The sequence below is a fragment of the Phoxinus phoxinus genome, assembly GCF_949152265.1.
Source record: "Phoxinus phoxinus genome assembly, chromosome: 22".
Taxonomy (NCBI): Eukaryota; Metazoa; Chordata; class Actinopteri; order Cypriniformes; family Leuciscidae; genus Phoxinus; species Phoxinus phoxinus.
Window position 1 is genome coordinate 29,068,925 of NC_136897.1, and position 24,755 is coordinate 29,093,679.

Below are 24,755 nucleotides of genomic sequence, written 5' to 3' on the forward strand. Positions count from 1 at the left end.
GGAGTGCTGAAGTTAAAAACGCTTCTTTGCTAGAACGATCAATATTACACGAGCCATGACCGTCGCCGTGAGCTGCAGATTTAATATATACATGTTTATAAATAGATAAGAGTGCGGAGGTGTGGAAGAGCAGAGTCAGTGTGGGGCGACTGCAGATACTCATGTTCACTGCTTCACAGGATTCACATTAATACATCATAATTCATATCAATATATACACATAAAAACACATAAAATCAAGATGTAAACCATATAAAAGATGCAAATCACACTTCTCTTGTCCCGTCTCAATAACTGGAGCTTTTATTTCTGGAATGACTTCATTTAATAAATCTAATATATTATATGATCTTATATAAAGAAAATATAATATATATATATTCTAATATAATATATATATTATAAATATATTAAAAAAATTGGAAAAACAAATCACAATAATATTTTTATTATTATTTATATAGTATTTATTAATCATTTGAATTAACTTGTATTTTTCAGTTTTCATTTCAGTTAGTTGCCAAAACAAATGTTTTTATTTATTTATTTCTATTTTTATCGAATATTCAATTAATCATCCAAACATAAATATTGAATAGTTTTAGTTAACAAAACACTGGTCATAATCTTGCATCAATATCTTTGAATTTATCTGTGCATTTGTCGTATATTAATTTCTGGATTATTACTTAATTTAATACATCAATTTCGGTTTATAAACAAATTGAAGAACAAACAGTTTTGTCTCATCAACTTTGTTTTTTTTTATATTATTTATTATTATTTGAATTAGCTTTTATTTTTATGCTTTCATTTTTTCAGTTTTTTGTAGTTTTTAAAGTGTGTATGTCAGGTTAATTTTTTTTTTTAGATATATTAAATAAGGTTTAGATGTCTGAGTGAAAATGTAATTATCATTAAAATGATTACTGTAACTGCCCTACAATAAGCTTTATAGCCATTTCTGTCAAGATCATATTTTTAAAACGCAGCTGAGCTGTGACGTCAGAAGAGTGTGTGTGTGTGTGTGTGTGTGTGTGTGTGTGTGTGTGTGTGTGCTGAGCTGTGACGTCATATGAGGGAGATTCGTTTGGGGGGAGGAGCAGTTTTAAGGGAGGACTGAAAATAACGAACTTTTTCATCTTATATTCTGCCTTTAGGAATCGAAAAACATACAAAACAATACATCAACTTGTCAAACGTGTATTTCCCCTCACTATTTTGTGTTAATCAAAATTAAAAATTTAACCTGACATACACACTTTAAGTGTTAAAATTTGTATACGCTTTTCTTGTTTTTTAAATATTTTATTCAATTTTTAAAAAATTATATTTCTTTTTTTTTACTTTTGCTAGTTTTATTAACATTTCTATTTTGCTTATATATTTTAATTTTAGTAAAAAAAATTTAGCACTTTTTATTAACTTTTTTTAGACAATTTTTCATCAAATTTTTTTTTCACATATATTTTTTATTTCAGCTTTATTTCAATTGGTGAAAACTATTTAGAGCAGTTATAGTTAACAGTAATAACAATGGTCATAATCACAGCAGAAATATGGCATGGAAGCTGTCTTTGAATAGTGGGGACTTTCTATATTTCTATATTAATATTTCTGAATGCATCTTTGCACATTAAACTATTTTGAATAGTTAACAGTGATAACCGTAAACACTGGTCATAATTACAGCATACATTTCTTTAAATCTTCGTCTGCATATTTCTATATTTCTTTATGAATATTTCTGCATATATTAATTTAGTGACGTGACTCACTGTCTGAGCAGCTGCCGCCCCTGTTTCCAGCTCAGCTGACTATTGGCCGGTTCAGGAAGAGCCTCGTTCTCGGTGCCGTCATCTAGAGGTCAAAGGTCACAGATGCCTGTCAATCACAGCATTTCTGCACAAGAGCCACTCACACTTCCAGTCTGACCACATTACACACATTACACACACTGCACAACATGCTTTTCTTACTCAGTATTCTTCTCTTTCTTCCAGTCCAAATATCTAAAAATACTTCAATCGAGATGCATTTGCTAGATGAGCGGACGGCCATAAGTTTTCTGGGAAATAAATCTAAATTTTGTTTTTGCTAAATTGAGTTTTTGCTTAAAAAAAGCTGAATTTATCTGCCAATGGAGTCAGAAAAATAATCTTAATTCACACAGAAACAACATTATTATATAACAAGATGATAATATCCTCATCTAGTAAATGATCTTGATTTGAGAAGGTTTAGATATGTGGACTGGAAACAGGACAGCCAGTAAAGCATGTTTAGCAGTTTTTACACTAGCGCTTCTGGACATGTTCTGGTGATGGATGTGTTTATGAGTGATGTACAGTGCTCACCGGAGTCGTAGCTGGGAGGCTTCATGTCGCCCTGGTTGAGTTCGGTCCCGTACTTCAGCTTGTGGTACTTCGCCCTGAGGACGACACACACGTTTACAGACTCATTCATTATTCATACAGCACATTTAAAAACAACTCAGCGTTGACCAAAGTGCTGTACAGGTCATTATACTCAAACAACAAACAAAAAACTGATTATAATCTATAAAATAACAAACACAAAACTAAGTCATTCATTTAAAACCACCATAAATAATAATAATAATAATAATAAATAAGCCTGTAAAGTTTGGTGTAAGTAAGTATTAATGAAGTGGAGATTTCTGGCTCAATGTAGGAGGAAAAACTCATTTTGAGAAACGGCCTGTAAAGATATAAACTGTGACTGAAATCTACAGACGCAGAGATAAAGTGCTCTAAGAGATGCAGTTAGAAGTGTGTTCTGGATGTGTTCTGTCCACTAGTCTGAAAAAACACTTCATGAAAAAGCCAAAAATAAAAACATTGACGGATGCATGACGAACACTGTAGTGTCGGGCCTTAATAAATATATATGTTTTAAGCTTTGATTTAAAAATGGATAGTGATGACACTGAGTTTCTGTTGCCACGGTGACACTCGCTCGCATCACGCTGTTGCCACGGTGACACTCGCTCACATCACTCTGTTGCCACGGTTACACTCGCTCGCATCACGCTGTTGCCACGGTGACACTCGCTCGCATCACGCTGTTGCCACAGTGATACTCGCTCGCTTCACGCTGTTGCCACAGTGACAATCGCTCGCATCACGCTGTTGCCACGGTGACACTCGCTCGCATCACGCTGTTGCCACGGTGACACTCGCTCGCATCACGCTATTGCCACAGGGACACTCGCTCGCATCACGCTGTTGCCACGGTGACACTCGCTCGCATCACGCTGTTGCCACGGTGACACTCGCTCGCATCACGCTGTTGCCACGGTGACACTCGCTCGCATCACGCTATTGCCACAGTGACAATCGCTCGCATCACGCTGTTGCCACGGTGACACTCGCTCGCATCACTCTGTTGCCACGGTGACACTCGCTCGCTTCACGCTGTTGCCACAGTGACAATCGCTCGCATCACGCTGTTGCCACGGTGACACTCGCTCGCATCACTCTGTTGCCACGGTGACAATCGCTCGCATCACGCTGTTGCAACGGTGACACTCGCTCGCATCACTCTGTTGCCACGGTGAAAGAGGCTCGCATCACGCTGTTGCCACGGTGACACTCGCTCGCATCACGCTGTTGCCACGGTGACACTCGCTCGCATCACGCTATTGCCACAGGGACACTTGCTCGCATCACGCTGTTGCAACGGTGACACTCGCTCGCATCACTCTGTTGCCACGGTGAAAGAGGCTCGCATCACGCTATTGCCACAGGGACACTTGCTCGCATCACGCTGTTGCCACGGTGACACTCGCTCGCCTCACGCTGTTGCCACGGTGAAAGAGGCTCGCATCACGCTGTTGCCACGGTGACAGAGGCTCGCCTCACGCTGTTACACTCGCTCGCCTCACGCAGTCGGGAAGGTTCTCTAAACTCCTGGTGAATGTGAGAAGTGTTTCCCTCAGGATCGGCTCAGCGAGGGAATCGCTGGAATACCACGGTAAACGAGACTGAACTCCAGTAACCCTCAGACAGCAAGCGTCTCAGATTCCTAAAACTAATTAACAAGCTTTCAGCAGAGGCATTAATAATTAATTAACAAAGCCAGGTGTGTTCTTCCTCAGCGCATAATTAACATCTTTCTGTTATAATCTCGTGCGGAAGCTTCACGTGAGGATTTGCATTTTGCATGTAAACGCATATGAACTGTCCAGACCGCGCGTTAAACATGCATGCGTGCGCATTAACCAAGATTTACTCATTTTGAAAAAACATGTACATGTACAGAGGTGGAATAATGCTCGACGGCAGCAGGTCACATGATCTAGAGTCGCTGTGGAGTACTTGTATTTAACGTTACCGTCGTAAATGCCACTGACGTTTTCTTTCCCTTGACTCTTCCGAGCGCTTTCTTAGTGGACTCTGCCATGATCACGTCTGACATGCGTGCTAGTGTCCTCATAGCGGCGGCTCCATGTGTTGATGTGTGTGACGTCGTGCCGTACAGCACGTCATGATTCTCGCGAGATCTGGCACCTCCGCTGCTTTGCTATCGGCATGATTCGCCCCACTACGAGCTCCTTTACCATTGAGATGACTTGGAAGCTGTTATATTAAGGTACAAATCTTGCATAGTGTGCCTTTAATGAGACGCTGCTTGGTAACAATAGACAACAAACGCAGTTCGACTGCTTGATAAGACCATGACATGACCAATCTCATCGTGTCAGTTCATGAGACGCTACACGCAGTGAGTTATGACGCTTTATGAAGCTGAGAAATTAAACGATTGATGCAGAAATGGGCCTGACAGCTGTAGGCGTCGCTGATTTACAGTTCGCCATTATTTAGAGCTCTATTCTAGTGCGCTGTTGCTGCAGTCGAAGCGCTTCCAGAGGTTTCCCTGCTTTGAATGACAGAGAACATGTATAATTTGAGCAGAGCATGACTCATCATGAGCCCAGAGAGAGAGAGAGAGAGAGGGAGAGAGAGAGAGAGAGAGAGAAAGAGAGCGAACGAGAGAAAGAGGGAGCGAGAGAGAGAGCGAGAAAGAGGGAGCGAGAGAAAGAGCGAGCGAGCGAGAGAAAGAGGAAGAGAGAGAGAGAGAGAAAAAGAGGGAGCGAGAGAGAAAGAGAGCGAACGAGAGAAAGAGGGAGCGAGAGAGAGAGCGAGAAAGAGGGAGCGAGAGAGAGAGAGAGCAAGCGAGAGAAAGAGCGAGCGAGCGAGAGAGAGAAAGAGCGAGCGAGAGAGAGAAAGAGCGAGCGAGCGAGAGAAAGAGGGAGAGAGAGAGAGAGCGAGAGAAAGAGCGAGTGAGAGAGAGAGAGAGAGAGAGGGAGTGATAGAGAGAGGGAGCAAGAGAGCGAGATGGAGTGTGTGTGTGTGTGTGTGTCTGTGTGTGAGTGAGAGAGAGAGTGTGTGTGTGTGTGTCTGTGTGTGAGTGAGAGAGAGAGTGTGTGTGTGTGTGAGTGAGTGAGAGAGAGAGAGAGAGCGAGCGAGAGAAAGAGCGAGTGAGAGAGAGAGAGAGAGAAAGAGGGAGTGGGAGTGAGAGAGAGAGGGAGCAAGAGAGCGAGATGGAGTGTGTGTGTGTGTGTGTGTGTGTGTGAGTGAGAGAGAGAGAGTGTGTGTGTGTGTGTGTGTGAGTGAGAGGGAGAGTGTGTGTGTGTGTGTGCGAGAGAGAAAGAGAGCGAGAGTGTGTGTGTGTGAGTGAGTGAGAGTGTGTGTGAGTGTCTGTGTGCGAGAGAGAAAGAGAGCGAGAGTGTGTGTGTGTGTGTGTGAGTGAGTGAGAGAGTGTGTGTGTGTGAGTGAGTGAGTGTGTGTGTGTGTGTCTGTGTGCGAGAGAGAAAGAGAGCGAGAGAGTGTGTGTGAGAGCGAGAGTGTGTGTGTGTGTGTGTGTGTGTGTGTGTGAGTGAGTGAGTGAGAGAGAGAGAGAGAGAGAGAGAATTATAGGAAATGATCGTCAAATAAACTTCAGGCGAGCGTCGCTCTCTGCTATGGGCTACATGATGTTAGCGTAGACACGGCGTAGATCATGTTCGGATGGGTAAACTCTAAGCAGCCGTGAGGATATGATGGTGTGTGTTGTACTGACCTCTCCTGTTTCAGGGCGAACTCCAGCATCTTGATCCGCCGCACCAGGTCCTTCTTCAGGTTCTCCTGGCCCTTCCTCTCGCCCTGCAGGAACGCGATCTGAGCCTGCAGAACACAGGTCAAAGGTCAATCCATACGCACTTCAGAACCGGCACAGATCACAGTCTCTGCAGAGTTAAGACCTCACAATAAACCACGCATCTCCAAACATTCAACCCAACAGTGTAACTGCAAGTTTAAATGTTTTATTCAATATAAACATATGTATTGAAATATAGGTTTGTGTTATAAGTTTAATGTGTCCTAATCTATGAATAAGAGGTCAATCGATATTGGATTTTGCTGGTAATGTGTTGCTGATACTAGTCAAATCTATAAACTCAATGTGTTTAGTCCTCCTGTGGTGTAAATCCAGCTTTTAATATTGTTTATATGTCTGTGGTGTTTTTAATCTGCTTTAACACACACCATGAGGATCGCTGGGCTGATAGTGGAGGCGGGGCTCATTTGCATATTCATAGAACCACGCATACTAAATGAGGCGAGGGTGTCGAGTAACATTCAAGATATTTTAAGCTGTGAAGAATTTTTTTTCAAGGATTTTTTTTTTTTATATATGTCATTTTGGTGATCAAAGATGAGTTATAAGGGATAAAATGATGGACTTTAAATAATGTTCTTAGTCTTTCCATTCTGTGACGGGACGGTTGGTTATAAACAAGCCCGAAATACACGAGACCAGCTGCTCACACGAGAACATGAGGGAGATCAAATGGTAGAATAAATCAAACAGTTTAATCCAACCGTTCCCTTTATATGAAGAGATTTAATTTATATGTAAATAAAAGCTTAATTTAAATCTGTTCATCATCCACAGTGAACGATCTCATTAAGAGCTCTTAAAATATTGATTGACTTTTAATAGCCTTAAATCTGATCATAATTGTGGATGTGCACTTGATTCTCTTCTAGCGTGAGATGGAGTTGTTGAAAGCAAACGCTGAACTGCCCCACTAATCGTGTCCTGAGTTTCTCACCATGTGACCGAGCGCATCACATGACCTTCTCCTTTGTGTACTGTGTGTTTTCCTGGAATGTCTGGAATTCTTCACCGTCTCTGATCGTCCTCTTGGGCAAGAGCCGTTTGTGCTTTACAGTCACAATGATCACAACACACACCGCACTGAGAAACACCATCAGTTAAAGCGGGGGTGTAATGGCCTCTTCACAAGATGTACAATAAGTCTCTGATATCCCCAGTGTGTGTGTGTGTGTGTGTGTGTGTGTGTGTGTGTGAAGTTTTAGCTCAAAATGCCCCACAGATATTTTTATATATCATGTTAAAGTCACGTTTTGAGGGTGAGCAAAAACACATAGTTTTGTGTCTGTCCCTTTAAATGCAAATGAGCTGCTGCTCCCGGAACAGGGGGCGGAGCTACAAGAGCTTGTGCCCTTTTACCTCACACACACTCACACACACTCACACACACTCGCACACATATTTTAAGTACTGTATGTGTAAACACTGCATGTCTCTATTAGGTTAGTGTAGAAACATGTTAAACACACAGATCCGTAAAGACACACTAAACTGGTTTAAAATCAGACACAACATCGTAAAACGACAATCAAACTAATTCATCATGACAACTTCCTATCAACACATCACACTTTAATATATGCACAACAAAGTGAAGATGCAGATTCACAATTCTAATGAGATTTCAATGTGAACTCAATCAAGCTCAATCTACTGACTCTTCATCACACATATAAATATAGGCAAATATTACATAAATATATACATGCATGTGTTACACACAGCACACACACACACACACACACACACACACACACACACACACACACACACACACACACACACACAGCACACACACGTGTATTGTGTAAACATGGATGTGCTGAATGTTTTCACAGCCCTAATCTGCTAATCTGCACTGACAGTGAAGCGAGTCTGAATCAGTGCTAGCGCCTGAACGCGTCACACACGCGCCGCCCACCAGACGCCTGCAGAACCAGCCAATCAGAGGAGGAACCGGGCCAGGGAGAGCCGTGGGGCATGCTGGGAGAGTTCCTGGTGTGTGCTCATCATGCAGTGACCCATTAAAACACATTTGCATTTTCTTCAAGTGTGTTTAACGACCTCAATCATTCCCAGGCTCTCCGGTGAGCCGAGGTTCTGCTAAAGCGCTACTCGCTACCCGGACGGGTTAGCTTCACAGGGCCGGGTGGAGTAATGTGTGTGTGTGTGTGTGTGTGTGTGTGTGTGGAGAGAGAGAGAGAGAGAGAGAGAGAGAGAGAGATTGCAGGAATAGTTCAGTGACGTCAGGACGGCCCACTCGCTCCCCTGAGGCGTCTCTCGACATGCCTGTGGAACAGCAGGACCCGCGAGGACCCGGACACTGCACCCGCACTTACACACATAGATATTACAGCGGGCACCTTTAGTTATAGCGCTGTGGGTAACACTTTATAATAACTGCACGCTATTAATCAGTAAACAAGCATTAGTTAATTCATCATTAATACACAGTTTATAAATACAGCTATAAATGCTTTATTCCTGATTCATAAGCAGATCTATAATGTGTTTAAAGGTGTGGTATTTCACTCTATTAAAGCATAAAAATGCCATAATCTATTTGCATATATTGCCGAGTCTGTGGAGGCGGGGAAACGGCGATCTCCCATATTTTGAATTGGACTGCAGTACCGATTTCCACCACTAGTTGCCATACTTACAGACTGCACCTTTATTAATTGTGTTTTCATACTTTATTAATGATCAATTTATACTTTCTAGAAGTATTGCATTATTTACAAATCAGTTGTTTAGGAGTTGTCATGGGTTCATTAGATCACTTAAAAGTGTAAGTAAATGATTAATAAACTATTTAAATGTAGATGTATACATCTTAAATGTTTCTGTTCTGTATCACGGTGTTGTGTTTGTTTCCTTCTCCTGTTTAGAGGATAACTGAGCCTTTAAATCATGAAGAGTCGTCACTGTACATCACAGAAGTAGTGAACGGACCACTGCGCTGCGCTTCATAACCACCAGAACTGACCAGAACTACAGTAGCTGGAGATATACATGTTATTCAAGCTTTTATTAACACACTAAGTCACTATTACTATATGTCTGAATAATGAGATGTATGAATGTACATTGAACGAGAACCCAAGAAGACAAAACCAGTTCAGCCAGATTACAGACGAATCTTAAGCGCTAATTAGAGAGATTCGTCTGCAGAATCAATCAAACCTCCACAGATCTGAGAAACCAGCACCAGCCAATCACACTCCACTATTCACTCACAACCAGGGATGCATAACGATTAATCGCAATTAATCGTTTGCAGAATAAAAGTTTTTGTTTACATCATTTATGTGTGTGTACTGTGTATAATAATTATGTATATATAAATATACAAACATGCATGTATAATTTTAAGAAAGAAATCTATTTATATTTTAAGTATTTATAATTATATATAATATAAATTATATTTAAATATAAAAATGTATATAAACATGTAAATATTTTTTTAATATATACATGCATGTGTGTGTATTTATAAATACATAATTATTTTACACAGTACACACACATATATGATGTAAACAAAAACTTTTATTCTGCAAATGATTAATTGCGATTAATTGTTATGCGTCCCTACTCACAACCGGGTCAAACAGCCTCATATCTGCTGCAAAACACACCGATACAGCAGAAAATTAAGACATTAATAATTGTACGCATTATTTACTACCTAACCACAAGATTATCATTGCAAAATAATCATAATAATCAAAAAATAAGCATTTTATAAATTGTGCATAATGGTACCTTTTGTAGCAAATAACACACACACTAGAGGTCTGCTACCCGACCCGAGCCCGACGGGTCCCAGAAAACTCACGGGTTTGTAACTGGGAAAAACTATATATGCTATACATATAGTTTGTGATTGTAATTATATGAGCACACGAGAGAGAAATTTGTAATAATTTTTATTTTATCATTTTACAAAACTGTTTTGCGCATGTCCTCTTCCTTCATAACTCACACTGAGAAGGATATTCTTGTGTTAAGTTGTGCAACTGCGCAAACTTTATTTTGAAGTTTAATGTTTGACTGTTTCATCTGTTCAACCACAGCAAAGTTTCGGGATTAGTAAGTCCGTGCTTTCTCTCTTTTTCTCTCTTGTATGCTGACTGATGAGGGCCGCAGTGCCGCGGTGAAACCGTGTTTGTACATGTAGCCTCTTTTTTAATTATGGTTAAAATGGACCTCGCGGGTTTGGGTCGGGCTTAAAATATAAGCGTAATGTTCGGACTGAAGTTTAAAGCCCGTGCAGACCTCTAACACACACACACACACTGAGAAGACAAACCTCATTAGTGTGAACTTGAGGTGAGCATGAGCTTAATTACCACATTATCTGAAATAATCCACTTCAACATCAATGAAAACAGTTGGTGACACTTTAAGGTTTCGTTTGTTAAGATTATTTCAGTACATTAGTTACGTTAGCTAACAATGAATAAATCCAGAGATTTTAGTTACTAAACAATGCATTTCAGAAATCTTCAGTGGCATCAGTTCAGATTAGTGAGTGCATGTGGAGTCAGCAACACGCTTTATTACAAGCTGTAAAACATATACTTCTTCATCGTTAGTGCATTTTAGTTAATGCATTCCACCAATGAAACCATATTGTACAGACGAACACATGCTAGTTATCGTGCCAGCGGCTTCATGCACCTCTGTGTGTGTGTGTGTGTGTGTGAGCGTGTGTGTGTGCGTGTGTGTGAGCGTGTGTGTGTGCGTGTGTGTGAGCGTGTGTGTGTGCGTGTGTGTGTGTGTGCAGCAACGGTTTCATTCTGGAGCTGTGGTTAGTTGCTAAATGACTGAGCGCTAATGTTTCTGTGTTCAACACTCGCGCTCTGAACTGCAGATGCGCAACAGAGCGATTTAAGAAAATAAAACTCACGAGTCATTAGTGTACGCGATATCTCGCCCTCATTAGCATATCTGAGCGGTTTTACAGCCGTTTGGAGAAATGTTTGAGGAATACTGGAAACATGTTCATCCCAGGGTTATTATCGTTAACTAAAACTAGTAAAAACATTTCTGTTAATTGAAATAAAGCTGAATAATGCTGGTATTCTCACGCTCTGTCAGAAATGTCGCTGTATTTAATTTGACACGAATGAAAATGTGTTTTTATGTTATTTATTTGGATCTTGATGGATCAAGGCACACACACACACACGCACACACACACACACACATGCACGCACGCACACACACACACACACACACACACGCACGCACGTACACACACACGCACACGCACAAAAAAATTAAAACATAATGATAAAGAAATATGACATGCTAACTAAAACACATCTAGTGTACAATTTAATACAACATTTTATAGGGCCTTATATTATTGTAGAACAAATGTAATCAATTATTAAGTTGTTATTTTTATTAGATATGATTTTTGATTATTAAAATTAAATTAAACAATTAAAATAGAAAACTAAAAAATGCATTTCAGAGGGCATTACAAATTTAATTTTGTTTAAATAAATTGTTAAATTTTATGATTTCAAAAGACATGCTTTTTGATTTCTAAAAGTTTATTTAACTATTAAAATGTAAAAAAATATATATATACAGAAAAAGTGAAACAGATTTTTTTTAAATAAATAAAAACGGAATTAAAAAAAAAAAAAAACGATTTCACTTTTTCTGTATATATATTTTTTTTTACATTTTAATAGTTAAATAAACTTTTAGAAATCAAAAAGCATGTCTTTTGAAATCATAAAATTTAACAATTTATTTAAACAAAATTAAATTTGTAATGCCCTCTGAAATGCATTTTTTAGTTTTCTATTTTAATTGTTTAATTTAATTTTATTTCATAATTTCATAAGGATTTCATAAGGCGTTACTTTAACAAGTTGTTGTTAAACTGTACAAGTTTCATGATTTCTATTTTTGAACACTAAAATTGAAGACAGAATCCAGAAAAAGTAAAAGAGAGTTTGTAAGAGTGTGTACGAGGGTGAAGCAGCAACTGTCCCGTGGCATCCGGCGCTCCACGCTTTAATCTGACGAGGACGAGCTCACATCTGCAGGTACAAGCTTAACAACATCTCGCTCTAATCCTCCGCTGAGCAGAGACACAACACACCTCTACATGATCCGTTTACACTGCGCCTGAAGAACACACACTCACACACACTGAGTCCGTCACACACACACACACACAGCAGAGTCCCTGTAAAACACCAGAGTTATGAATGAGTGCTAATAGCGTGCCGCACGAGTGCTATTTTTAGACCGCAAGGCCGCGTGACGTCAGCAACGTAAACCGGAAGGGGGTCAACATAGAAGCGCGCTCGCTTATGATTCATGCTAGTACTGCTTGTTTTCTGCCGGTTATCCCTCAAATAAGAACATGCCGAGTAAACACTGCTGCTATGGAACTTGCAGAAACGACTCCAGACACTATGACCGTCCACATATGAAGGATGTATTCTTTATTCGTTTCCCGAAGCCAAAAACTCAGAGGGATAAATGTGAACGATGGGTAAACTTGTGCGGACGTCCAAAAGACCAGTTCAATGCCAGCAACGTGAAACCATTCACCTTCATATGTTGTAAACATTTTGTTGGGGGCCATGGTCCTGATATGAATTAAAAATTAAGTGTTGTTGGTTGTGACCAAGTAGCATTAGCGATCGCTAAACAAAAAATAAATACATTAATAATAATAAGGTAACACTTTACAATACGGGTGCACTAATCTGCATTAATTCATGCTTAACTAATGCACAGATAATCATGTGTTAATGTATGACTCATGAGGAACTAAACCATTAATTAATGATTACTGCATCAGCAACTAATAAAGATTCTAAATGATTAATAGATTAAGTAATATATGAATTGTTATTAATTAAATGTGTGATAATGTATTAATTCCTTAAGAACTTATTTTATTAACTAAAAGTTTAAATGAATGTGTTAATTAATTACCACAGTTGGTCAAAGTCATGTACTTCAACTTCCAGTTGCCTGCTTTAATTAATTACTACTTAATCTTAATCATTTAGAATCTTTATTAGTTGCTGATGCAGTAATCATTAATTAATGGTTTAGTTCCTCATGAGTCATACATTAACACATGATTATCTGTGCATTAGTTAAGCATGAATTAATGCAGATTAGTGCACGGTCCGTATTGTAAAGTGTTACCAATAATAATATAAATTACCCCCAACAACTGTCAGACGTAAGACAACCAGAGGACATAGTATATATGACAGACAGGACATAGGTTGGTAAAATATAGCTTGTTGAAACTGCAAAATGTCACTGTCAGTGGCGTAAGGCGATGTTTTTTTGGGGAGAAATTCTGTCGATAACAATCTACCTCTGGATCAGGTCGGCTCTTTTTCCCGTCTTTTTCAGCCCTCTACACTCAAGCCATCTCTTCAATTGAATATTTGTATGTTCTTCTACTTCTATACCAGTGAATTTGGCACCGGGGACATCATTTTCGGACAGAGTTAGCAGGTTTAGCTCAGTAGACATCTCGTCCGTAAACTGTTTACATGCGTCTAGCATGAGTGACACGCGCGAGTTTGACCCCCATAGCAACCGTCGCTAGCTTCATGAATATTAATGAGAAAAGGTGACGTATATCGTGCGGTACGCTATTCAGGGTTCCCATCCGGAGACACACACACACACACACTCTCTCTCTCTCTCTCTCTCTCTCTCTCTCTCTCTCTCTCTCTCTCTCTCTCTCTCTCTCTCTCTCTCGCACACACACACATACACTCACTCACTCACTCACTCTCTCTCACACACACACACACACACACACACACACACACACACACACACGGTGATGTGTGTCCCTGTACAGTAACTCACAGGAGATCCTCTAGTGCTCCAGTAAGTGCACTACTCAGAGCGCCAGTTAATGTTGTCAGTGTGTGTAGAGAGCATGGATTGATCCGCGCTCCCCGAGGAGTGTGTGCGTCAGGAGTGTGTGCGAGTGGGAGGACACAGTGTGTCACTGTCCCTTTCAACACGGCGAGCAGAAGCGCAGCATCTAACACGGCTTCGCCAGCGCCTGAACTCAGCAACAGTTATAAAGCTAATATAGAGCACTACGCGCGAGCACAATATCTCTGCGCCCAGTAGCAGTGCTTCGCCTGAGCCTCACCCTAATATAGTCCGGAGTCAATATCTGCCTAGGAGATCGCCTAGTCTTAATCTGCATCGCTATTTGTACTCGTCCTGAATACGCAGGCCACAAGAAGTAATTAGGTGTTTGTTTGTTTTTTTTCACTTTTACTCAGGACACGCTAGCTGGCAACAAAGGATTCCATTCATTATGCTAAGCTAAGCTAGCGGCGACCCTGCCAAACTAAAACAATGCATGCACTGAGACAAAAATGCATTTGCCCACCTATCTAACTGTAGGAAAGACGGTGAATAAGCCCTATTTCATAAAACGGTGGAGTGTTCCTTTAATAAAACATAAATTATGTCTCTGACTGAAATATGTAGTAGAAAACTCATGGAAGATTTAAGACATTTAAATATTAAGCCATTCAAGTCTTAATACCGGGGGTCCCTGTAAAGGAAAGGAACACTGCGGTTTGGGAGTCTCTTCTTCTCAGCACGGCTGCGTTTATTTGATCAAAAATACAGTAAACCGTGAAATATTATTATAATGTAGATCATCAGTTCTCTATGTGAATATACAGTAAAGTGTAATTTATTCCTGTGATCAAAGCTGAATTTATCATCATTACTCCAGTCTTCAGTGTCACATGATCCTCCAGAAATCAGTGTAATATGATGATCTGATGCTCAAGACACAGTTATGATTATTATCAGTGTGGAAAACAGTTATTTACATGATTATTCCCGGATTCTATGATTAATAGAAAGTTCAAAAGAACAGCATTAATCTGAAATATAATCTTTAGTAACTTTTTCTACTGTGTCTAGCTGACTATCGAGTTCATGGTTGAAAGGCTTTTCTGAGGCAAATGTGACGTGACATTATTGTTCTCAAGACGCTTTGTATTCTTCAAGCCGTTGGTATCGGTATAAACACTGATTGATGGATTTCAAATCAAAAGTACCAGAGCACAGAGATTATTGCTATTTATTGGATGGGAGGCTAAAGAGTTCATTCCTAAACTGGAACCAGTACAGACTTTAAGAATTTAATATTCTTCACCCAGCCCTGGTATTAGCCAACCCAATTTTGCAATCCAAATACAAGAGTTGATTCATTAGCTGCTCTACGCAAATAACAAGAAAAACAAAGTGCAGTAACTATTACAATTCCACTACAAGCCAGTGTGTTTATTTATGTGATAATAATAAAATAAAATAATGATGATACCAAATACCAGTTTGCAATATAAAGCTGTATAACTACATTACACGAGTTACAAAAGGCCGTGTTGCTCTTACACTAAAAGTAAAGTGGATAATATACACCCACACACACACACACACAAGCTCTTGTAGCTCCGCCCCCTGTGCCGGGAGCAGCGGCTCATTTGCATTTAAAGGGACAGACACAAAACGGTGTGTTTTTGCTCACCCTCACAAAGTGACTTTAACATGATATATAAAAATATCTGTGGGGTACTTTGAGCTAAAACTTCACACACACACACACACACACACACACACACACACACACACACACACACACACACACACACACACACACACACACACACACACACACACACACACACACACACACACACACACACACACACACACACACACACGGTTGACATCAGAGACTTATTGTACATCTTGTGAAGAGGGCATTACAGCACCGCTTTAAGGAAGCTTTATCCAGTCTGAGACGGTGAGTTGTGAGCATACGCCCTGATCAACGCTCCTCGTGTGACAGCGATCAGTCAGGAGACGCAGGGCGTTCCCTCACACAACAGGCAGGAGCGCATACCTGCATATACAAGGGCAGACTTGCCTTTACGGCCATCAACACATGAACACGCACAAAGGGTGGCGTTACTGGAGCATGCTGGGGCCTAAAGCTGCTGTACTGGTTCTTACTCACAGAACACACACTTTTCCAAACGACTGCTTTTCTAAGGAGGAAAAAGAAAACAGTCACGGGGTCTAAAGCACCAGTGTGATGTCGAGCTGGGAGTTAATTGGTTATTAGCTGGAAATCAAAGTACATGAATTGAGGAATAAGCCAAGCAAGCAGATTAAGGGAAGATTAGTACTTTACTTGAGCGGTTTAATAGGAAATAAGTGCATTTGTGATTGATTCAGTTCATGAGTCACACAGCTCATGTCAAACCCGAAGAGAAGCCAAACGTCAAACACACGGCGGGCGGACGCGAGGAAACCTGAGCGCAGAATCCAAGCGCTCATTAGCAGGTCTCAGATGGCACACACACACACACACACACTCACAGATGGCCACGCATTCACACACTCCGACGCGCACAGCCAGACACAAACCGGAGGGAAACCCGGGCCTGGATCAATTATTTACTTCTGTGACTGACTAACTGCGTTTACATGCAACCAAATAATGCGCTAGCAATCTCGCTGACGGCTTCGTGTACACGTTAATCCAGCGATGAGATCGCGATCGCTGTACACGCACGACTTCTGCTTCAGTCCGACTGATGAATCTGAGCGTAGTGTTTACATGAACGCTGAACGTGATCGGGTCGATGTGTGTGTGTGTTAGGGATGTCCCGATCAGGTTTTTTTGCCCTCGAGTCTGAGTCATTTAATTTTGAGTATCTACCGATACCGAGTCCCGATCCGATACTTCTATAATACATTTTTAAAAAAGAATAAAGAAGGGCAAAAAAACCAGATCCAGGATGTTCCTTATTTTTTATTTAATTCATCTTATTTTAACATTCAAAAACTCTGTTAACAAACAGAGCACTTCTGTGGGGTAGCTTGAACAATCAAGTAATAAATAACAAATTCTTCACTTTTGGTGATGTCAAAAATTGATGTCATGCCGCACGCGTTTCTGTTTCTGTGTGGAGTCAAAACAAAGGGCCTAACTCTGTACCATCGCATAACTGTAGATGTGTTAAAAAATAATGAGAATATATATACATATATATCCGAGTCCTGATCGGGAGGTAACGTCCGATTCCGATCGAGTCTGAAACCACGTGATCGGATCTGGACATTCCTAGTGTTTATATGATATATTTTTTGACATGCGCACACTGCACAAATATACAGTTTCCTGACGTCTGCGCATAATAACTATTCTCATACAGTTATGTGTGTTAAACAGCAACTTAATATCCGTTTCTGGTCATAATTTTGAGACAATTAGTATATGAACCGTTGTGCCGTGCTGTTTATATTTATATTATTTAGAAAAGGAATAAATCATATGCTCTTTGTCTCCAAATGGCCATAAATGGATCAATTTTGAGCTGTTAACACGTTTCGCCTTCATGTAAACACTACATTTGGTGTAATTCAGTCCGACCGAAGCAGAAGTTGTGCATGTAAGTGCGGCGAGCGGCTCCCGGTCCACAAGAGAGCCGGACACAGAGCAAGAGCCGGCTTCGGGAAACTGCCACGGATGCCAGAAAACTGGGACAACTGGGAATGTACATGCAAAGTGTAGGAAAATGTGTAATGTGTGTGTGTGAGAAATGGACATCTAGACGGGACGAGACCAAACGCACACTTACCAAACGACTGACCAATGAGCGCGAGTGATGCGAGATGCAGTCACATGACATCACTGCCATTCCCAGTCAAAACACACACACACACTTACTTGGCTATCTAAATGAGGACATTTCATAGACGTAATGGTTTTTATGCTGTACAAACTGTATATTATCTCCCCTTTTTATATCATTTTTATACCACATTTACTAATGAGGACGTCCCTAAAGGAGGTTGTGGAGATTTTGGTCACTTCTGGGAACAAATGTGTCCTCAAAGTATAGTTAAGTAGGTAGGTACACACACACACAAACACACACACAGCTCCTGAACATTTCTGTTCTGTCTGTGAGATCTGATTCAAATGCTGTGGCCTTCATCATCATCATCACCACACACACACACACACACACACACACACACACGTTGGTGTCATGAAGGCTTGCGTCATGTCAACATCAAAACAAGTTTCTTCCACTTTGGACTTATGCAATGCACAAAATGGAGCAGACATGTTGCGCACAAGTGAAGAGCTTTACCGTGAAGCTTAAAGTTCAGCCATTTTAACTCTGACTCGATGTGTTTGATTTGGCCGTTGTGTAGAAATGTGTATGGACTGCAAGAGTCTCCGCTCACGACACGCTTCTCATCTTCATTTACTTTAACTTCATGCAGCAACAAAATGAATAAAAAGACTAGCGCTGGGCAACGATTAATCGCTTCCAAAATAAAAGTTTGCGTTTACATAATGTGTGTGTACTGGATATATACAGTATATATAAAATTAAATACACACATATGCATGTATATATTTCAGAAAAATTTGTTATTTATATATATAATATTTATATATAATGTAAATTATGTATAAATATATGCAAATATTTCTTAAATATGTCATACATGCATATGTGTGTATTTTTATATACAAAATAATTATATACACATACAGTGCACACACACACACATTATGTAAACACAAACTTTTATTTTGGAAGCGATTAACACCGTCACACATGAAAATGTGGTTCACACACAGTCATGCTTGGAGAAAAAAACACCGTCATGTACCGTGAAACCGGTATAATTTAGAAAAATATTGTTATATTGATTTTTGGTCATACCGGCCAGCGCTAACAACATCATACTAGTGGACTGGACTTGAGCACCTGACCCGTCTCTAGAGCGCTGACGCGAGTGAGACTCCAGCTTATACCGCGCTGGTCAAGCCTAGCGTCCCGTCTCCCAGCCGAGGACACGACACACTCGCGAGAGAGCGCCGCGCAGCGTGAGTCACCGGCTCATCTGTCCTGCTTCCCAGCGTCACACACACACACACACCGCGCTGCCTACACACACTCGCTCCAGCTGCCAGTGGCCTTTCACTGCGCCACGTCTCTGACTCCGGCTAGCAGGAGCCCGCATGCAAGCCCGGAGAATTATATTCCTTTCAATTGATTGTCAAGGTGCTGGAGGGCGATTTCAACATATGAAGCCTCTCCTACACGCCGCCGCCCACACACAGCTATGAAAGGCATGCTGGTTACGAAAGAAACATCAGTCAGGATCTCCTCATCTACACACTGACTTCTAGGGATGGCAAATAAATCCGTACTTCGCTCACTGTAATACTAACGTACAAATGTTATGATTTCAGTGCTTCCTCCAGATCATACAGACGGACACATGTGACCCCGGACCACTACACCAGTCACATGGGTGGATTTTCCGAAACTGAGATGTATAAATCACCTGATAGCTAAATAATCTCTCCACTGATGTGTGGTGTGTTAGGATAGGACAATATTTGGTCGAGACACAACTATTGAAAATCTGGAATCTGAGGAGCAAAAAAATGTAAACATTGAGAAAATCTCCTTTAAAGTTGTGCATTTATGTTCACGATTGTGCTGCATTCACTCACAAAAATACATGTTATATATATTTACTGTAGGACATTTACTAAATATCTTCATGGAACATGATCTTAATATCCTCATGATTTTTGGCATAAAAGAAAAATGGATAATTTTGACCCATACAATGTGCCACAAATATACCGTGTGACTCATCTATACAGCGCTTTACCAGTATAGAGTCTCACCGCAGCTTTACAGAGATCACAGGAGATTACAGTAACGGGAGATTACAGTAACGGGAGATTACAGTAACGGGAGATTACAGTAACGGGAGATTACAGTAACGGGAGATTACAGTAACGGGAGATTACAGTAACGGGAGATTACAGTAACAGAGGATACAGTAACGGGAGATTACAGTAACGGGAGATTACAGTAACAGAGATTACAGTAACAGGAGATTACAGTAACAGAGGATACAGTAACGGGAGATTACAGTAACAGAGGATACAGTAACGGGAGATTACAGTAACAGGAGATTACAGTAACGGGAGATTACAGTAACAGAGGATACAGTAACGGGAGATTACAGTAACAGGAGATTACAGTAACGGGAGATTACAGTAACGGGAGATTACAGTAACAGGAGATTACAGTAACAGAGGATACAGTAACGGGAGATTACAGTAACAGAGGATACAGTAACGGGAGATTACAGTAACAGGAGATTACAGTAACGGGAGATTACAGTAACGGGAGATTACAGTAACGGGAGATTACAGTAACGGGAGATTACAGTAACGGGAGATTACAGTAACGGGAGATTACAGTAACGGGAGATTACAGTAACGGGAGATTACAGTAACGGGAGATTACAGTAACGGGAGATTACAGTAACAGGAGATTACAGTAACGGGAGATTACAGTAACGGGAGATTACAGTAACGGGAGATTACAGTAACGGGAGATTACAGTAACGGGAGATTACAGTAACAGGAGATTACAGTAACGGGAGATTACAGTAACGGGAGATTACAGTAACAGGAGATTACAGTAACGGGAGATTACAGTAACGGGAGATTACAGTAACGGGAGATTACAGTAACGGGAGATTACAGTAACGGGAGATTACAGTAACGGGAGATTACAGTAACAGGAGATTACAGTAACAGTGTTCAGGCTTTACAGCAGATCTAGAGTAAAGTTATTGTCCAGATAAAGTTAGTTTTGATTGATTCACTTCCGTTGTAATTCCGTAGTTATTAACTTAGCGGCCGCTAACACGACACCGTTCTAACAGAAAACACACACTTGAATGTGTTCGGCCGTTCATTTACACACACCAGTGTTGTCTCATAAAAACATGCATGTAAAAACCATACTAATCTGAATAATAAGCTGTTTTTCAGCTTCTCTGTTTTGAAGGCAGGTCGCAGTCACTGCTGTGATTGGCTAATAGTTTTGCATATTCAAATTATTTTCAATATCCCTGGTATTATTACACATGTGGAGTTCACCTTTGGCTAAGCCCCGCCCCCCTTAGTTACTGTTGCTATGTCCGTCAACTTCATCTGGGCTCTGGTTTGGTATCAACATGGCTTCTGCTGTGACGGCTCTTCCTGCTGAAGTTTGATCAAACTTTTATAAAGCAGCAAATAAAGTGTCTGATAGAAGTAGGCAGAAGGGGCTCAGTGTGCGTTCGAAGGATATATTCAAGACATACCGGAGAAACACAAGCAACAACAAGATCCAAATAGAGGCAAAATCATAACGGTCACAGTTAAAACTGACCCACCGCATCATATCCTAATGGAGACGGAGACTGGGACTCACAATATCAGGAGCAACACTGTTCATGCAGAGCTGGTCTCTATTCACTTCTATAATCGTTATTACAAAGCAAACGGACTACGCCAGTATAAAGCTGTGTTTATTAGCAGCGCGTGCTAGCGTATCAACAATTAGTGTAGAGAACCGAAATCATGACCTAAACCAGCATAACACTGTCTAACTAGTGTAACTTCACAGTAAGTAACTTCACAGTAAGGTTAAAAGCTAAATGTATCTTAGAGCAAAAGTGTGTTGTTGATCTTGAGGGGTTTCGCTGACTGAGGACGTCCACACAGTTTAATCCACAGACGACACTTGTCAGGATTGACTTCGGTTTTGGGGAGGGGAAAACGGACTTTAGAAAGATGGTAGTGTTATTATTTCATTAGTACACAGAGATGTGTAGGTCTATTAGCTAAATCTGTTGACTTCATCAAGCTTTGTGTCATTATACGCCCCCGGTGGCCGTTCAAAGATAGCAAGAGGCACTTCTGTGTTTTTTTCCACCAAGTTTGCATGCTTGTAACTGTGAAGTATTAAAGATATCTTAACCATTAATGTTTGGCTTTCTTCAGAAAAAATATGAACAAAATCAAAACATTGAGACAGGAAAGTTTCCAAAACTTAGTTGATTTAACATGGAATGACACTTATGTACGTTATATTAGTGTTTAAACGAAGATGCTACAGAAAGGTGTACATTACAAATGCAAGGTTATGGCAAATAAAGTTTAAATACTTGAAGTTACAAAACTTTTACCGGTGTTTCATGTAAACAAATGATCGTTCTTATGTTCATCTATTTTGAGTAAAGTGAGTATATCACACAATCTGTTCAGATAAAGCAATAGCGACACACGGTAAAAACTCTGTCGGATTCAATAACTTTTATTTTCAGACTCTCTGAAGAGCCTGCGTCCAGCGGTGTCGTGTTTAAAAATAACTCGGCAGTAAAATGAAGCGTACAAAAAATGAAGAGCGTCACAATCTGGAACTTTGTTTAAAGATGAACTTCATCCACGCTTTCTTAATGTGAGGATCACGACGGCAATGCAAAGAAATGTTTTTCCTCAACTTGGCACTTCAAAACGTCTGTGGGCGGGGCTAAGGACGTGATGATGCGGAAGTGGGCGTCGATCTTCTTTCGTCGCGCTATGATGTCATAATGTGACACAATCCGAAACGAGTAATTCAATAAAAGCTGTTTTTGGACTAATGAGGACGTTTTGATTTCTGAAAGATACAGAATATGTTCATAATACAAGAACATCTGATTTCGCAGTTCATGACCCCTTTAATAGTGATGTCTGCTCTTGTTTATTTAAGCAAAATCGTTTATTTGCATTATATCTCGGCCATACTGTGTTTGCGTTCGTATTGTAGCTCAGAGGTTGTGTAATTAAATTTATTCAGGAACCACAAAGTAATTTTTGTTAGTTTATATTAAAATACATGAATACAATTTGGAATTATTGTAATTAAATGTTAGGAATTTCACAGTTTTAGCTTTTGAGAGAACCAGTTTTTATAATGTAGAGAGATCTAATGAAATGCAAAAAGAATGATTAATAGACGTAATTAGAATTTTTGAGAAAAGCAATCGTGATTATTATATAAATGATTATAGAGCAGCTCTATGGTGAGGCATTAACAGCTAGTTATAGCTTAACTGGTTTTAAGTGAATGCAAACCGGCCTAACTACAAGAAAAACATCAGATTGATGCATTTAAACCTGTAAAACTCACTCAATGGCCACTTGTACCTTTGTTCTGTTGTTTTACGGAATCAAAACCACAGTCAATTCATATCCCAGTGCTGATCTGATCTGACGACTGAAATCCCAGTGAGTATTCTCCACTCACTCCTTCTGGTTTGTCCTTCATTCACGCATAATAAACACGGAGCGACTGTTCGGACGTCCGGGGAAACGACCCATAAATGCCAAAGACATTCCCGAAGCATTCATTAATCAATCTCTGCCCTTTAGGTGCAAATATCTCATCTCAATCACAGAGAAGTGTGTGTGTGTGTGTGTGTGTGTGTGTGTGTGTGTGTGAAGGGCTTACAGGAGGTGAAGCAGGACATCGAACAGAAGATCAGCCTTGACTGCTGGAGATCAAGGACAGACAGTCTACACTGTATAGTCACAGCCTAGACGGTCTACACTGTATAGTCACAGCCAGACGGTCTACACTGTATAGTCACAGCCAGACGGTCTACACTGTATAGTCACAGCCAGACAGTCTACACTGTATAGTCACAGCCAGACGGTCTACACTATATAGTCACAGCCAGACGGTCTACACTAGATAGTCACAGCCAGACGGTCTACACTAGATAGTCACAGCCAGACGGTCTACACTGTATAGTCACAGCCAGACAGTCTACACTGTATAGTCACAGCCAGACAGTCTACACTGTATAGTCACAGCCAGACAGTCTACACTATATAGTCACAGCCAGACGGTCTACACTTTATAGTCACAGCCAGACGGTCTTCACTAGATAGTCACAGCCAGACGGTCTACACTATATAGTCACAGCCAGACAGTCTACACTATATAGTCACAGCCAGACAGTCTACACTAGATAGTCACAGCCAGACAAAGGAGTTGTTTAGCGTTTAAGGACTTCCTTAGTTGTGATGAAAGCATCAGTTACGCAGATGATGGCGGCGGATGGTGACAGACTGATGATGTAACTGCACTCCCACTGTGATGTCATGACGAGAAATCACAGGAACAAACTCACAGAACATCAACATGTCACACCAGAAGCTGGATATTAGGGCCATGAAGATTTCTGCAATGTGACATTACTTTCAAGACAGTTAATGTTGAACGCTTTCATTTTAGGTTTGTAATTCTCTTTATGAAGATTCATTGTTACGGTGTTAAATCCTGAAAATGATGCTGTTCATACACCCACACACACACATATATAAATATATATAAATATATATATATATATAGACGAATATTATGTCATATCTATATGATCCTATAATGCAAAAATATCTAACTGGTGCTACAAACAGGCTTCTTTCTGCAACATATAACCTAATTTTAGGATGAAAAGGCTACATTTAGAATTACTCAACATGAAGGTTGTTTAAAATCTCAGTGGAAGACAGGAATGTAAAAAATGTGCAGAATTCCTGTCAAGAACATGTCCTGGCCATATTTCATAGCAGAAAATAA

The 24,755-nt window shown here is 40.3% G+C and overlaps 1 protein-coding gene across 4 annotated transcripts in view; it reads right to left on the bottom strand.

Annotated features, from left to right (window-relative positions):
• strn (striatin, calmodulin binding protein) overlaps nucleotides 1–24,755 on the bottom strand; it is a 49,140-nt gene that overhangs the window by 23,736 nt on the left and 649 nt on the right. For 2 of the 4 annotated variants that reach the window (XM_079598185.1, XM_079598183.1), the window contains exons 2-4: nucleotides 6,085–6,188; nucleotides 2,358–2,431; nucleotides 1,779–1,860 (exon numbers count right to left, since the gene is read on the bottom strand). In XM_079598185.1, the coding sequence (XP_079454311.1) occupies nucleotides 1,779–1,860; nucleotides 2,358–2,431; nucleotides 6,085–6,188 (260 nt within the window). Of the gene's footprint in view, nucleotides 1–1,778; nucleotides 1,861–2,348; nucleotides 2,432–6,084; nucleotides 6,189–24,755 lie in introns of all 4 variants that reach the window. The other 2 variants (XM_079598184.1, XM_079598182.1) reach the window with 1 other exon arrangement.